The sequence below is a fragment of the Camelina sativa genome, chromosome 3, assembly GCF_030686135.1.
Source record: "Camelina sativa cultivar CO46 ecotype springtype chromosome 3, ASM3068613v1".
Classification (NCBI taxonomy): domain Eukaryota; kingdom Viridiplantae; phylum Streptophyta; class Magnoliopsida; order Brassicales; family Brassicaceae; genus Camelina; species Camelina sativa.
In genome coordinates this window covers 14180986-14197916 of record NC_141882.1, presented here as the reverse complement: position 1 = coordinate 14197916, position 16931 = coordinate 14180986, and the positions used below count along the sequence as shown (strand labels likewise).

At 35.7% G+C, this 16931-nt stretch overlaps 2 protein-coding genes, 1 long non-coding RNA gene and 1 pseudogene across 5 annotated transcripts; 1 reads left to right on the top strand and 3 right to left on the bottom strand.

Moving 5' to 3' along the window:
- Positions 1–1859: 1859 nt before the first annotated feature.
- Positions 1860–4758, bottom strand: LOC147946919 (uncharacterized). 3 transcript variants are annotated; one of them, XR_015592556.1, is made up of 3 exons: positions 4515–4758; positions 4327–4405; positions 1860–2261 (listed from the first exon to the last, which is right to left on the bottom strand). It is a non-coding gene; the product is annotated as an uncharacterized LOC147946919 (long non-coding RNA). The 3 variants fall into 3 exon arrangements; XR_015592554.1 differs by lacking the exon at positions 1860–2261 and adding an exon at positions 3544–3775; XR_015592560.1 differs by lacking the exon at positions 1860–2261 and adding an exon at positions 3799–3998.
- A 1404-nt stretch (positions 4759–6162) lies between these two features.
- Positions 6163–6938, top strand: LOC147946918 (uncharacterized). Its single transcript, XM_087496519.1, has 2 exons — positions 6163–6876; positions 6921–6938. The coding sequence occupies exons 1-2, from the start codon at positions 6163–6165 to the stop codon at positions 6936–6938; spliced, it is 732 nt and encodes a 243-aa protein (XP_087352645.1).
- Positions 6939–8115: 1177 nt separating this feature from the next.
- LOC147946916 (amine oxidase [copper-containing] alpha 2, peroxisomal-like) lies at positions 8116–12521 on the bottom strand. The gene is made up of 5 exons (XM_087504438.1): positions 11057–12521; positions 10117–10501; positions 9894–10007; positions 8899–9443; positions 8116–8495 (listed from the first exon to the last, which is right to left on the bottom strand). The coding sequence occupies exons 1-5, from the start codon at positions 11467–11469 to the stop codon at positions 8288–8290; spliced, it is 1665 nt and encodes a 554-aa protein (XP_087360564.1). The 5' UTR covers positions 11470–12521; the 3' UTR covers positions 8116–8287.
- LOC147946917 (amine oxidase [copper-containing] alpha 2, peroxisomal pseudogene) lies at positions 11484–11837 on the bottom strand (annotated as a pseudogene).
- Positions 12522–16931: the final 4410 nt, after the last annotated feature.

The window sequence follows — 16931 nt, the reverse complement described above, 5'->3', positions numbered from 1 at the left end:
TCGTGTATTCTTGATGCTACCAGGGGCACACAACCATCTTTTTGCTGACAATCAATCCTTATTGGTAGAGATTTATTACGGAAAGGTATACGTTATACCGTTCGGGATGGACATCAAATCCACACTTGGACAGACCCTTGGCTACACATACACCCTCCTAGACCACCACGGAAAGCCCCTACTTACCAGTCAGATGATATTCCTATTGTAGACAACTTACTACTCCTAGACAAAAGCGGTTAGAATGAACATTTAGTACGAGATAGATTCCATACAGATGATGTAGCCTTTGTTATCTCCACCAAGATCAGCATATGGCAGCACCATAATTACCTTGGTTGGCACTATACCAAGCATGGTTTATACCTTGTGAAATCAGATTTTCCATGCTAGACCCCCAGATGGAGACCCACTACTCAAGAATGAATTATGGAAAACAAAAAAACCTCCGAAATTTAAACACTTTTTATGGCGTTAACTTTCAAATGCTTTAGCAACAGGTGCTGAACTTGATAGAAGCAGAGCTGGCGCTGAACTTTCTAGGGCTACAAGCCCAAAAAAAACTAATTGCAGCTCCTAGGGGTCGAAAATGAGTAGTGGTGCCAATATCAGGACTTCTAAACCACTGGCCTAAGGAAAACTCTTGAAGAAAACGGCTGAAATATTTATTTTATTATGCACGGCCGCAAGCCAATGCTTGGCTTACTTGGCCTCTTGGCCGGCTCTGGATAGAAGACATATCTCCGTAAACGCCTACTGCAAACGATGTACTACAGAAGTTGAGACGACATAACACCTTTTCTTCTCTTGCCCTCATGCCCAACAAGTCTGGCGTGGCTCAGATATTCCCATCAGATGCCTGCTTGATCCTGCAGTCACCGTCGAATCCAAGATTAAAGTGATTTTTGATTATCATAAACATCAGAGAATTTATGATAGACTATCTCATCTACCCTTCTGGATCTTATGGAAGCTATGGACAAGCCGAAACAAGCTTACTTTTTAGAACCTAAACAACAGTTGGCAACGTGATCTCAGAGAAGCCACACAAGAAACGGATGAATGGTTAACAATACCCACCGTACGTGCACAGCCTCATCCCACTGTTCTAAATAGTAGCAGGCTCTAAAGAACACCAAACAGCACTTGGAGATAACCCCGAATGGCTGGTTTAAATGTAATTATGACGGAAGCTTCATAACCAGAGACAGAAGAGCCACTGCATCCTGGCTACTCCGCGATGAACACAACCACTTTAGAGAAGCAGGACAGGTAACTGGAATTCCAGTATCAACAGCACTTGAAGCCGAATGCCGAAACCTTTGTTTTGCTATGAAACAAACCTGGCTAAGTGGGTTTAAAAAGGTGATCTTTGAAGGGGATAGTCAAGTTCTAGTTAACATACTTAATGATAATAGTCCAAGGTTTGACATGTACAACTGGATTCAAGAGATCAAGGGATGGGCAACACGATTTGATTCCGTCGAATTCAAATTGATCTCCCGGGAAGCAAACTTCCATGCTGACAAGCTGGCAAAAGCTCAATATCTTGAAACATTAGATTATCATTTTCATTTAACTATTCCTACATGTATTCGTTCATTATTCAATCTTATATCAACATTTTCCAACTAATAAATGAAGTTCTAGTGTTAAAAAAAAAAAAAAAACTTATCGGAGATTGTTACAAAAGACGAGAGGCTGTGTGAGAAAGAAAGAAATAAATGTGATAATATATATATATATATATATATATATATTATACTTTTTTTTTTGGGTAAAAATATACATTATACTTGTTTTGGATATATTAAATATGTAGACATTTAGAAATATTCAAATATATGAAGATGAAGTAATTTTATAATCAAAGACGAACACCATTATTTGCATTTAACATTCTAATTCGTATTTTACGTTAAAAAAATTATAACACATGCTATTTGATCAATAATATTGTTGGAAATGTGTTATTTTAAAAATAATAATCAAACTACAGCTACGTACTCATGTAGCGTTGAGAAAGAAAAACCGCGGTTTATCAAATTTTAAGGTCTGCCTAAACGTGTTTGGCGAGTATAGTGAGATAGAGTGTGATGGTGACAGTGTTGCTAGTTGGTGGAGATTGATAATCTAAGTCATTCTCAGAAAACTTATTAAACGTAAACGCGACGTCACTCCACACCATGCACACTCTTTGTGTTTACGAAACGACTTCGTTACGTTAGGCCAATATTTCAGAAACCCATCTCAGCGTAGTACTGTGGACAAAATATCAACGGTTAGTAATGGTTTCTTGGTCCATAAGCAACCAAGCAATTTATATAATGCAACTAGATCATAACAAATCCACAAATCTTTAATTAAACACAAATAATTTAGCTAGGGACATTTTCACTCAAATTAAGGATTCAATCTATAAAAAAACTCGAACACCATATCTAAAGAACTAACATCTAGTAAAGAACCAATTCTGTAATGTCTATGTTATGTATTTTCTCTACATTTTGGTGGATGGATATAGTAATATTCAAATATTTACATTGATCATTATAATCAATGTCAATATATATCATTTATTTAAATTGATGTCAACATTTATATATATAATTTTATTTAAGTGATGTACCGATTCTACTATTAATATCACTTGTGTGTAATTGATGTTATCTTGGTGTCAATTTTTTGAAGTGATTTTAATTGTTATATCATTGACAATATTAATAACCGATTCAAATATTAGAATCAGTTATATATAACTAAAATAAAAAGTAGTGTCAATTTTCTAAACTGATTTTAATAACTGTATCATTTGCGTTAATTGATTTTAATTTTGAATCAGTGGAATTTTATTGGGCCAGATCGTTTAGTAAAAGAAGCTATGGATAATCTTTCTCCTTTTGTATCTTATTCTAATTATGTTCCTGCTTGCCTTGTAAACATCTTTCATGAGGACCACACTGTAAACATCCTCTCTAAGGACTCCATTTAAATTTAATGAATGAAAGCTGTTGAATATATATATATACTAGTGTAATGGCCCGCGCTATACGCGGAAAAATAAATTAGAATTTTTTTTTGTAATATTATCAAAATAATGCTTTTAACAAATTCTCTAATTCAAACCTTTGTAACACATATAACAAATGAATTAGAATAAAATATTGTGTAGTATTATCAAAATAATGCTCTTAACAAATTCTCTAATTCAAACCTTTGAAATACATTTACAAAAAAAAATTGGTTATCTATTAGAAGAGAGTAGCTTACATGTGAATATGTAATGTAAACTTTGTGATCCATGTGTTAGTGCCATTCTAATAAACTAATAATTAAGTTTAGGGAGATGTGTATTTTATATGTAGTATATGATTATGGGTGTAAGTGCGTAAATTCTGTTGCAAAGAAATTAAAGACTCTGGTTAACTCAATAAAACGCACACAAAAAAAAAAAAAAAAAACTGGAAACGTCCATGTTGCGCCGTAAACCAAGTCATCAAATCGTGCAATGAGAAAAGATCGAAGAGCAATCAATTGAAATTATTTGAAAAGTAAAATGATAAATTATATGAATCTCTACTATAATTAAAGTTGGTATATTATTCGTGGTGATCCCACGTACGGTAAGAGACAAAGAGAGATATCTTTTGTTTCAATATAACCAAGGAGCTTTGAGCAGGAAGAGTATAGTTCGTGGTTGTGGTCATGGTGTTGTACGCTTCTTGAGTTTGAACTTTGAAGCTCTGAAGCTAGATGTATGTTTTGAGTCGTGTCTCTTGTGATCGTGAAACAAAATAGCAATGAAAATAAAGATGGATGAGTTATTATAAATCAGTTTTTTCCAAGAGAACATCACTTGTAAGCAAAACAAAGCAAGATATAAAAATAAAGACAAAAGTTATGTTTTAAACAAAGTCTTACAAGAAATACGTTCCTATTAACGTTTTTCAACCTTCATATTACTACTTGAAACACCACAATTAAAACTTGCAATTTATCTGAACACAACCAAAAAAAAACGTCGAGAATAAATATTTATGTTGTTTGTTACTTTGCGAAGTTTCTCAAGTCTTAAAAGCTTTGCATCATATATATAGCATCAGACTAATAGATGGGATGGTAACAGTAAATATATCCTTATGGAGTTGAACCAACTAACGATTGGTTTGACAAATAAAAGGAAATATAATTGGATGAAACTAAATAGATCATAAATCAAAAAGACGATCTGCTATCTATAAGAACTGATGTCTGGTTAGAGCAAAGCAATTCCCTTTGGATCATAAATAAGCTTCACATTATTTGCTACTAATTGAGATTAGGTACCTGCAGATAAGAACATCTGTTTGGGGTCAGAGATTTCGAATGAAGAGACGACGGCTAATTAGAAACTGGAATCTGAAACCTGCAAATCCAAAAGGAAAAAATTGAGAAATAAAGAATTTGATGATCATTTAAAAACGACGATGAGAAATATGAAACAAATTGTGAATTGCAAAGAAGAAGGTAAGTACATGTAATGATGTGAATCTAAAAGTAGAACATGAAACGACAACTTCAATTTTTTTTTACTTGATAGAAGGAAGAGAAGCAGAGGCTTCTTGTAGAAAATCATGTTGCTGTTCTATTGTTAAAGAAAGAAGCGGAGTGGAGCATTTGAGATCATGGGAAAGAATCAGTTGAAGCGTAAACCTATTTTTTACACGATCTTTTGTATTTTTTCTGTTAATTAAGATCATGTGCCTTAATTCTATTGGACCGGTGACTTGTGTTTTATAGTATAAAGAATATATATATATATATATATATATATATATATAATTTTTTGGCGATAACAACATAAAAAGAAAAATTAATATGCCCCCATATTTTCATCATTTCACTTGAATGTGTGATGCCTATTAATGGGCATTCATGCTTGCACCAACGCTTATCAACGTAACCGCAACCGCAAAATTGACCCTGCAAGTAATCTATGTATTACACAATTACGTAATTGCGAATTTAATCATGATTATGACACGGCTACTAAACTAGATCACTAAAATGCTAGATATTTCAACATATTTGTTTCTTGTTGGTAAACTATGATGTAATAAGTATCGTCCTACCAAGAAAACAATAGAAGAATTATACAAAGTGGTGTAGTTCCGGTTTTGTCCGTTTTCAAAAAACCTCTACAGACCACAACGTTTCCAACGATCTGAGCAACGGAAAGACAGACCAAAGCAGCGATTCTAACCCGAAAGCATGATTTTTGGGTAAATAACAAGATTCTCCGTCCCCTTAAAAAAATACGTCACCCTTTTAGGAAAGTTTTTAACCCGAAGTCATGTTCTTAGAACAGAAAAAGGATGACTTGAGAAACAAGTCATTTGAGAATTCATATACCTTAGCCTTCTGAAACTCAGCCGAAAGGCACAGGACGAACGCGGCAAGACCAAAAAAAAGATGAACATGAAAAAGAGAGAAAAATTGGGTCTCCCATTCCTTGGGTCTTGTTCTAGAACCTCCACTGATTTGTCCTTACAATAAGGCGAGGGACTCAAGGATTAGCCGCAACACGTCATGAACAACTACATTAACCACCAGCGCTAGAAGAGCAGTTGAGTTGGCTTTTCCTTCACTTCAGGAATTGAGGCAGAGAAGAATATGATTGAGTGAAATATTCCCCATCCTTGATAAACTATGCATTTTACATTGACGGTACTACGGTTCTTTCTCATATCCAAAACCATCATTTACTAAAGTATCTCTAATCGCTATTGTTATTTAGCGGGCCGACGGCCGATTTCCCCACGAGAACTATCGTATCAAGCCAGATAGAGCCCGTTCTTTACCCTCGGTCTATATGTCCCTGAGAAAAAAGTTTAAAACCAATTTCCCCCCGAATACAAAGTTCGAAAGCTATATCTCCCTGATTATATTCTTCTACATCAGTTAACCCATACTCGTGGATTATATCGGTTTACTATTTTCTTAACAGATTAAGAGATTAATAAACCCAAATTATACCAAAGCAAACCCGATTTTGACCCGATAAACTTTGATTTTAGTATCCATTAACCTCAAAATCCCTAAAACTAAAAAAACCCATATTGTGAAGAACCCTAGAGTGAAACCCAAAGTCGAAGTTAAAATTCTTGAGGGAAGACAGCTTTAATGGCGATTGTCGTACGAGATGGAGAGTTTGGAGGAGATTTCGATGAAGAAGCCAATGATAGAGATGAATTTCACATCGAGCAATTGGTAAATGAGTTCGTGGATGAACCACCAGTCCACCATGATGTGTATCCGGAGAGTGATACAGAGGAAAACGGTGACGGTCCAGAGCCAATTCATACACATATCAGGCGCGGTGATGGGTATTTGTACGACAAGCAGACCTTCTTCAGTGGAGTCACTTTCAAAGAAGCAGTGACTGACTATGTTCTTCGAACCGGAAACAACTTGAAGCAATACAGGTATGATAAAGATAAAATTGGCTTTATATGTGTTGGTTGTAATGGAGAAGATGGATCAAAGTGTGAGTGGAATGTTTATGCCGCGATTCTGCCAAAGGATAACATGTGGAGGATTAGGAAATTTAATGATAAGCATAGTTGTATCCCTAATGGAGAATGCGAGATGTTTAAGGTGAATCATATAGCTAGGTTGTTTCTTGATAAGATTAGAGATAATCCTGAGTACTTCATGCCAATGAAAATGGAAGAAATCATAAAGGAACGATGGAAGATCAGTGTCACTAGGCATCAGTGTCAGGCGGCTAGAAAGAAGGCACTTATCTGGATTGAGAAGGAATATGATGAACAGTTTGCTAGATTAAGAGATTATGCTGCTGAGATATTAGAATCAAACAAGGATTCACATGTAGAGGTTGAATGTGTGACGACTGATGATGGAAAAGACATGTTCAATAGGTTCTATGTTTGTTTTGACAACATAGGAAGAACATGGAAAGAGACTTGTAGGCCTCTAATAGGAATGGATGGTTGCTTCCTAAAGAATAAGGTCAAGGGACAGCTTTTGGTAGCTTTAGGTAGGGATGCTAACAATGGTATTTATCCAATAGCATGGGAGGTTGTAAAAGTTGAGAATACCGACAATTGGATTTGGTTTATGAAGAATTTGAAGATTGACCTTGGACTAAATGATGGTGACAGCTTCATCATGATCTCTGATAGGCAAAAGGTAACTTGTATTGTTCATGGTTTGTAACTGATTTTGATTGTTCAGTTGTTTATGGTACCTTTAAATGATTAGTCTTATTTTGTAGGGATTGATCAAAGCTGTTCAGCTGGAATTACCGAAGATGGAGCATCGGATGTGTGTACAACACATCTACGGTAACTTAAAGAAGCATCATGGAAATAAAACCCGGATGAAGCCACTCATTGTGATACTCGAACTCGTGAAAGAAGAAGCCAAAGAGAGAAGAAGAAGCAAACTCAAGAAGAAGATTCGATAATGTAAGAAGTGAAAATTGATTTTAGGTTTTAATTGGGGATTCTGGGTTTTATGTAAACGGGTCGGGTTGGTGGAAGAATTTGGTTCAACAATTGGATTAATTTTGGAAGATATATGGTTTGGTCTCGGGTTTAGACATTATACCGCTATAATCCCGAATCGGGGAGATATAGCTTTCGAACTTTGTATTCGGGGGAAAATTGGTTTTAAACTTTTTTCTCAGGGACATATAGACCGAGGGTAAAGAACGGACTCTATCTGGCTCGATACGATAGTTCTCATAGGGAAATCGGCCGTCGGCCCGTTATCTAGCTACCTAGTTGTTTTTTAACAGTTTATTGTCTTAATGTTAAAACTCGACGTAGGTTTAAATTTTCAAAGTTGGCATAAGACGGTAAATCATAAGAGCTAAATCAACAGAGTATATATTTACCATTTTATTGTTACTTTTCAAAAAATCTTAAATGTATTTTTCTTAAAGTGAAACACATGTAGGTGGGAGCAAATCTTAATGTACTCTCCTTTTCATGTACTATAAAAAAAATGGAATTGAAATATATGGGATCACATAGCTATCAGTTTACTCTAGGCACAAAAATGCCAAGACCAGCAACAACATTTTTAAACACACATAAATACTACACCAACTTGGTATAAAAATCAATTTCTTTATATTATTTATTCATATTATCATATGTATATGGATACACCCGAATACATAATTATCTTTTGGAATCTCTTAACAATTCCTCATACATATAAAATCATGAATTGCATTTATTATGTGATGAGCTGGTTTCATTATATGATGAGCTGGTTATTAATTGTTCTTTGGAATACACTTTGGAACGGTGGTGAGGTTCATAGGTTTAGCCTTGAGGACAGGATTTTGCTCGAAAAAGTTTGTTGGCCGAAGTTCAAAGCCGCCAGACATAGTAGGCATTGTCGGAAAATCTTCTTGGCATGGGACATGGTGGAATCCAACGGTGTACCACATCACTATATCTTTCTTCTCTATTTTCCTATTCCTGTTACATTCATTTGCATAATTTTTAATTAATCCAACAAAAAATAAACATAAAGTACAATTTTTTTACATAAAACTGTTATATTCATAAAAGAATTATTGTTCAAAGCATTTCAGGTGTTTACATTTTTTTCTGGATTGAATGTACTTGTAGTATAGCTGTTTACATTTTTAATAGAGGTAGAGTACCTTTGGCACCATAAATTTGAGATAAGTCTATATGTATATATACGTTTACTTGCAGTAATCCCCTAAAATTCTTTGTGAAAAAGGTTTATATAATCTTACGTCAAGTAATTCAATTATTCAAAGAAACGTACCTATACAAAATTCTCACGAAGAAGGAAGCAAACTAATGGCTACGTATGTAAAAAGAATGAAATAGTAATAGCGAGGTAAAGTACCTTTTACACCATACAGCTAACGCGTCGTCACCTTGGCTCCGATCAGCATACGAACCACTAGTCCAAACTTCCGATCTGTTATACGGCGTGATCCACACGTTATAGTTGGTGAATGCTGCTCGAATCTGTGGGTAGTCATCTTGGGCAAGAAGTGAGCTTGTAGCCGGCCCAGGAATCAGACGGTATCCAATCTCATTGCCATGCTTAGTTGTTTTAGTAGGGTTAACCACCACCAACTCCTCCGGTTTCAGCCCTAGCTTCACCCGAGCCTCTGTCTCGGTTTTTGCTGTGTTTCGTTTTGTTGTCCAATAGCTTTTTCTCGGTGTGTTAACAGATTTTGGAGTCCTCTTGGTCACAAGTTCAGTACGAACAAATGAATTATCCGTACCATCGATATCAAGATCAAGACGGAATGTTACGTAGTGATCGTGGTTTACTCCAACGGTGTTGTCAGCAACAATTGTCCCGTAAATGTCGTCTTCTTTGATCTCTGATGTGTGAACATATTCCACGGGTTTAACTTCTAAAACACCGGTTAAACCAACCTATGCACATTTAAGTGGTAACACTAAAACAAATTAGAGTGGTAATTAACATTAAAAAACAAATTTGGGAATATCGATCTTTTTACATACATGGTCAAATCTTATTGTTTATTCATGCTAGAGTTGAAATGTTTTTTTTTCTTACATTTATTTGCTGTTTACGGCTAAATATTTATTATATATATATCTGTTACTTTTCGGTTTGCAGTCTTTTTTATTTATGATAAAAGTGTTGCGGTCTTTGTATTTACATTTAGAATTTTCAACTATTGTATCATAAATAGACCAAAATATAGTGTTTCTTTTAAATGTAACTATGTAAGCATATTTAATGTACAAAGAGAGCTAGCTGTAGCCGAATATGGAAGTTATAAACAACTAAGCTCCTAAAATCAATATATAAATTAAAATGCATGCATAAAGCTAGGAAAAGTTTTGGATAGACATTACCCCCATTTTGATGGAACCGCTAGGTTTGAACTCGTACTCAATGATGTAGTCGTAGTTTCCCACTGTCGTCACCATCCGGGCCACAAGACTTACATCTGGTCTAACCTCTGTGATCTGCAACAAAAGTTTGTGTAGATACATATATTGTTTATCAACAAAAAAACCCCTATAAATATGTTATATACGAAGATAGATTTCATGATAAGATATTATAATTTATTACTTTCATGCCGGGTACTTCAGATTCGGTATGTCGCCACATAATATCTCCGGCATATTTTTCGAAAATGCACATAACATTTGATACTTTTGTAGGAGTTCCATCTTGCCCCGCAAAGATGCCATCCATGAAGGCAGCATTTGGGGGACAATCGGTATATGGCTCAAGGGACACGGCAGATTGGCCGCAACCAAATTCACCACAGTCTAGGTAACTGATGAAGTACCAGTCATCATGTGGGTCCATGTAAGGGACAAACATCTCTGATAAATGGCCTTTGTATAGGACTTGCCGGTACTTGTTCACGTCCATGTCGAAAATGGATGCAAGAGAGATGACAAGACCAGCTCGAACGTTGAAGGACATGTGAAACTCCCAATTTGCCCATCTATACACAATCAAATCATAATATCAGTTTAAAAAAAATTATGTGCAATTTTTAAATTCAGAATTTTTACCAGATTTACAATTAGCAGATTTTAGCAATAAACTTGAACCAGATTAGTGATTGAGGTCACCGGATTTACCCTATCGACTGCAAATGCATGTTAGATCTGAAAACATTGGGTTTTACGGTATTGTACATGACCACATACTCCATAATAGTATAAATTCTTTACTTTTATATCTAACTTGAACTTAAATCTGCATAAAATGTATTTAACAAATGTATTCTGTCGTCTGATATTTCATTTTAAATTCAAAAAAGAAATTCTTCAAATCTAAATATGACCAACAACAACTAATTGCAATTATTTCGAAATCAGAAAATTTGAGCAGAAAAAAAAAAAGAACTGTCCTATTTTTACAGTTACCGACATAAAAAGTTTCTTTTCATATTTAGTTTAATTAATTATTGTTTGGCAAAATTGATTTATAAGATGTATGTGGCATAGTTGCTCTTATTTTGTTATTTTAACTCACAACTGGTACCATTTTTTACCTCACGACATGTCCATCGATCTTAAACCCGGGACCGTCCGGCTGAAAAACGACGGCGTCTCGAAGTGAAGGGCCAAACGGCGGCTTGAGATTGGAGATACGGTACTCTCTCCCGTTAGGCTTCGGCATAGGACCTGTGAACCTGTCCTTGAACTCCGCTACTTTCATCTTGTCAAGGTCAACGATTATCGTCATTCCTTCAATTGGTCTAAGATACGTGTTCACCGATCCGTTTAGATAAAATGGAATCGTTCTTATAAACCTCTTCGTCTGCGCCTCACCAAACCATCCCATCGTCGAGGATGTGACCACTACTTCCGACAAGTTCAAGCCGCGTTTCATTATCGAGTCACAAAACGGCTTAAACTTGAGAACAAGCGCGGTGGCTGCATGCTGCTCGTCAAGAGTGAGCATAGGGTTACCATTTCCTACGTGGATCTTGTCCGAGACAATGGCTCGAGTGGAAAGTCAACAACCATCTCTCGGTTCTTGCCCTTATCTCGGGCGATGACAAACGCTTGACGTGGTGGTAGTTTGACGTTGTGGTCTGGTGATGAGTGCCATGACAATACTAGGGACTTGTCTGGCTCGTTGAGACCCACGTATTGGAAAGTGAACTTATGGTTATGACCAATAGGGTACGACTTGTTGACGATAGTACGCACAAGGTTGAGTTCAGTCTCGGACAAGGGGTCGAAGGGGTGAGGCGGCGGAATGAAGCTCGAGGATGAGATTACGAAAATGGAAGAAAATATCAAGATGGTGAAGTGAAGTTGAGCCATTGCTTTGTAATTTGATTGTCTTGGTTATGTATAGTGTATACTATATATAGCCAAAATTTTCCTTCTCTTTTGCACTTGAACACATAAGGAAAACATGTAAGTTAGGGTTTTGTGGTCCTCAACATTAAGTTGTTTCACAAAATATATGGATAAGTATTTTATTTTGACCCTGTGTCCATGGATCTTGAACCCTAGATTTAGAACCACACATGAAAGGAATATTACAGTTAATATATATTTCCAATTAGTAGAAATTTGTTATGCACACAAATTAATAGGGATTATATACACAAAATTTACAATGTCATTTTTTTTTCTTGACAGTACAAACAGAAAGAAAGTGTAGTCTTAATTAAAGTTCGGAGTTTCTCAGGTGGTTGGCTGATCCCTAAGGGGGAAAATGTACTTTTCATACTTCAGTTTAACAAATGTAACTTTCTCTTTTATTCATAAAACTTCAAATTATTCTTCTTCTTTTGAACCTTTGAAAGACACATTGTAAACGTTTTTGGTCCTAGTCATAAATTTTCTCGTTACTTATCAAGAGGGTTCTAAAGTAAGGAGCATAATTTATTTTGAACGTGTTTGTGTGGTTAAAGAAAGGAGAAGAAGATGCTTTAGTTAAATGTTGGATCTTGAATTTTTTGGTTTAAGAAGAGAAAAATTTTGGTTAAAGGAGAACGTATATTGTTTCACAATTCATGTGAGTTATATAGAAGAGCTTGTGGTGATACAAATCTATAAGAATTTTATGGTGTACATTGCTTGCTACACATGTGGTTCCTAGCATACAAAGTACATATGGTACAAAAACTTGTCGCTGGATTTTTCTTCATCTTGTCTTCTTCTTCTACCTCTGTGACCATGTGATAACTCACAAAACTTGTGGCTGGCTTTTCATTCCTCTTGTCTTCTTCTTCTTGTATTCTTCTTCTTCTCTTCTTATTCTACGTTTGTGACCAATTGCTTACCAATTGATCTTTTCAAACACCACAGTTTTCTTTTAAAGTTAAAAAACTTGTTTTACATTTGTTTAAAAAGATCAGTATATATATTTTTTACCTTCGGTAAACATGATCTAATAGAGGACCAGCTGCCGTATGTTTGCGCCAAATTTTTTGAAATTTACACTTTTAAAAAACCTTATAAAAACTTATATAAACGCTTTGAATTAAACTTTTTAAAAACCTTGTAAAAGCGTTTACAAGGTTTTTAAAAGGTGTTTAAAAAGATTTTAAAAGATTTTTACAAGGTTTTATAAGACTTTTATAAAAAATTTAAATCGTTTAAAATCTTACAAAAGCCTTGTAAATTTCTTTTGACGGGAAATTTTTTCTTGTCGAAATTTTTTGACAAAAAATTTTTGGTGGTAAACTTTTTTCGAAAGTTTTGTGGAGGAAAAATGTGTTGGAAATTTTTTTAGCGGAAAATTTTTCTTTTTCATTTTATTGATTAAAATATTTTTAATGTAAGTATAAAATGGTCGTTAAAAATTAAATGAGGGAAAAAATGAAATTAGCAAAAAAAGAGGGCATTTTTAAAAAAAGGTTATATCAAAAAGGTTACTTGTAACAAATTCTCTTTTGTAATCCATCTAAAACCATGTTTTCAATTTCAATCGAAAATAGAGAAAATAAAATTCGTCTTCTTTCCAGTCCATTTCTATTGTTACTATGAAACTAATATTTTGAATATCAATTTAATTTTCACTTAGTTATTAGTATTTATTTCTAACCTAAATTTTAAGAAGAACAATTCAATCATATTTTGAGTTATTGTTTTAACGTAATTAGGATGTTACATAAATTAAGTATCTATTACAGTAACATTTTTGTTTATTTCATCATTTGTAATGTGGTCCTTTACATCATAATAACAAAAATCCCAATGTAATGTTATGTCAAGACTCAAGGGGGCTACGAAGAAATGCGCAAATCCAAAATGGTCCTCTCTGGTAGGTCTCTTCCAACCAATGCAGTGAATTTTTTTGGGTCCCTTATACGATCAATTTAATATAGAATATCGCATACATGCCAATGATTGATTTGTATATAAATATACTGCTGTAGTTTTGAAGGTAAATCTTTTTAAAAATGAAAACAAACGATACTTGGCATCAATCTTTCTTCAATTTTTTTATTTATCTCATACTCTTATGTGGTATTAGAGTAGGTAGTCCATCGAAATTTTCAAATCCATAAATCTTCTCCATGTCTCTTTAGATTTTGAAGTGGAAAAAACAAAAACAGATAATTCGACCGGTTGTTTTCAAGGGGCAAACAGTATTTCTTGTGGTAAAGAACCAATATCATGTTGCTAGAGTTATGAAAGAGTACAAGCCAATATCATGTTGTAATGTTATTTACAAAGTGATTTCAAAAATCCTTGCTAATCGTCTTAAAGGTCTACTCCCTGAGCTTATCTCTCCTAACCAATCGGTTTGTAAAGGACAGGCAACTCATGGAGAATGTCCTCTTAGCATCATAACTGGTCAAAGACTACCATAAAGAAGACATCTCCCCTCGTTGTGCTATGAAGATCGATATATCTAAAGCTTTTGACTATGTTCAGTGGTCTTTCCTGCTCAATACGCTACACGCCTTACGCTTCCTTGAACAATTCATTCATTGGATCCGGTTATGCATTTCCACAGCTACCTTCTCAGTGCAGGTCAACGGCAAGCTCGCAGGTTTCTTCTTTGGTAGTGCCTGCGGACTGCGACAGGGCTGCTCCCTCTCTTCGTACTTGTTCTTCATCTATATGAATGTACTCTCACATTTGATAAATAAAGCAGCTGCAGAGAATAGGTTTGGCTATCATCCTCGATGTCACAACCTATTCCTCACGCATCTATGCTTTGCGGATGATCTTATGGATTTCGTAGTGGGCACTACGCGATCAGTAGAGGGTGTGATCCAAATTTTTGATGAGTTTGCGACAATCTCGGGTCTGAAGATTAGTCTTGAGAAATCGACCCTCTATATGGCTGGGATATCTCAAAATACTCAAGAGGCGATCAAATCCACATTCCTGTTTGAAGTTGGAACACTACCAGTCTGTTACCTTGGTTGGTCTCCCACTCCTAACCCAGTCTATGACCAGTCATGACTACGCACCGCTGCTCGCTAAAATTCGACATCAAATCCGTACTTGTACATGCAGATTCTTGTCCTACGGGGGAAGGTTACAGCTTATCAAGTCAGTTCTTATGAGCATTACAAATTTTTGGTCCTCTGCATTTCGACTACCTGGAAAATGCATGAAAGAGATCGAAAAGCTTTGCTCTACTTTCCTCTGGAGTGGTCCAGAACTTAAGACTCATAAGGCAAAGGTTGCTTGGCAAGATGTTTGCTCACCGCATTGTGAGGGTGGGTTAGGACTACGATCTTTAAAAGAGACAAACATCGTTTGTGGACTAAAGCTGATTTGGAGGCTGCTATCTAAAGAATCATTGTGGGGTAAGTGGATCCACACCTATCTCATTCGTCAAAGTTCCTTCTAGGACATACGAGAAACGCCTTCTCAGGGATCCTGGATGTGGTGTAAACTGCTCAAACTTCGAGGATTGGCAACGGACTTCCACCGCAAGGACATACAAAACGGTGAGTCCACCTCCTTCTGGTATGATAGATGGTCTTCATTGGGCACGTTATATGACCTGTTAGGTGACAGGGGTTGTATTGATTTGGGGATCCCTAAGCATACGACTGTGGCAACTGTAATGTCAAACCATAGAGCACGACAGTTTAAAACAATGTTGAGTCAGAAATTGCAATAGTCAGAGCAAAGAGGAAACAGAGGATTTGCATCTTTGGAAGAGGAGAACTCGTTTCAAACCTCGGTTCTCGACCTGAGATACTTGGAAACATATACGTATAGAGACACCAAAATGTGCTTGTGTAACGGGTGTATGGTTTCCCTAGGCTACCCCAAAATTTGCTTTTATAACATGGCTTGGTATGCTGAACAGACTCTCCACAGGTGACCGCATGTTGCAGTAGAACAGGAATGCTGATTCTTTATGCTCTTTCTGCAAATCTTCACTGGAAACAAGAAATCATGTCTTCTTCCAGTGTCCCTTCTCACATCAGATTTGGAGCAAACTCACAACTGGGTTCCTTGAAACCTACTCCACATCGGACTGGGACACAATTCAGACACTCATTATTGATACTACACTTGGTAAGCACACTTTATTGTACCTGCGATACACGTTTCAGACCACGGTATATTCACTGTGGCGAGAGCGCAACAATCGTAGGCATGGTGAAGACCCGACCTATGCATCTCGACTTGGGAATTGGATTGATAAGACCATTCATAATAAGCTACTCCTCCTTTTGAACTCTGGTCACCACCGTAATGAAGACATCCTCGCAATCTGGTTTTCTACCAGAACGTAAAGCTGTCGTCTTGTTCTTAACAAAAATAGAATCAAACATGTTACACTTGTTGTAAAGAACAGGTTTTTTTGATGAATAAAATTTTACTTTCATTCAAAAAAAAAAAAGAACCACAAGTACTGCACTACTGCTCTACCTAATAATTGTGGCCATGTGGGAGCACATTGCTAGCTCTCAAGAGGTATCAATAAATTTGTTCATGCATGTTCTATTTAATTAGAGTTCTTTGGAGCAGTCTATCGTTACCTCTTACTCATACGTTAAAACTGTAAATAATATATTAGACATTTTGGTTAATGTATTTGGCGATTTTCATATCTTTGATGTAAAAAGACGCTGAACATCCAACCAGAGGAAAAGTTATTCAAATTATCATTTTAGGAAATTCATAGCATTGTGTTAATGAAATGATTCTGCCACAACGAAAGACGTGGTAAGAAAATTTACTATTTTTACTGCTCCGTATAGAAGGGAGATATACAATAAACACGATACTATATCCCTCCCGTCAATTTTTGACCAAGTCATTTCATGTGGGTTTTACTCTGGTTACAATTTTATGGATTTTACGCGATTACTCAAATTATGCAATGCAACAGATGAAAAAGAATCAAATTTAATAGAGATTTAAACTACATTTGGGACCACTAGGCTATCGTTATCCACACATTATAGTCGGTGAATGCTGCCT

Bases quoted from the DNA above. Each gene is read 5' to 3' on its own strand.
- LOC147946916 (XM_087504438.1), bottom strand. From the start codon at position 11,469: ATGCTCACTCTTGACGAGCAGCATGCAGCCACCGCGCTTGTTCTCAAG. The intron at 10,008-10,116 runs GTAATAAATTAT...CTTTTGTTGCAG, and splicing joins CTGAAGTACCCGGCATGAAA to ATCACAGAGGTTAGACCAGA. The intron at 8,496-8,898 runs GTACTTTACCTC...TGAATGTAACAG, and splicing joins TTAGCTGTATGGTGTAAAAG to GAATAGGAAAATAGAGAAGA.
- LOC147946918 (XM_087496519.1), top strand. From the start codon at position 6,163: ATGGCGATTGTCGTACGAGATGGAGAGTTTGGAGGAGATTTCGATGAA.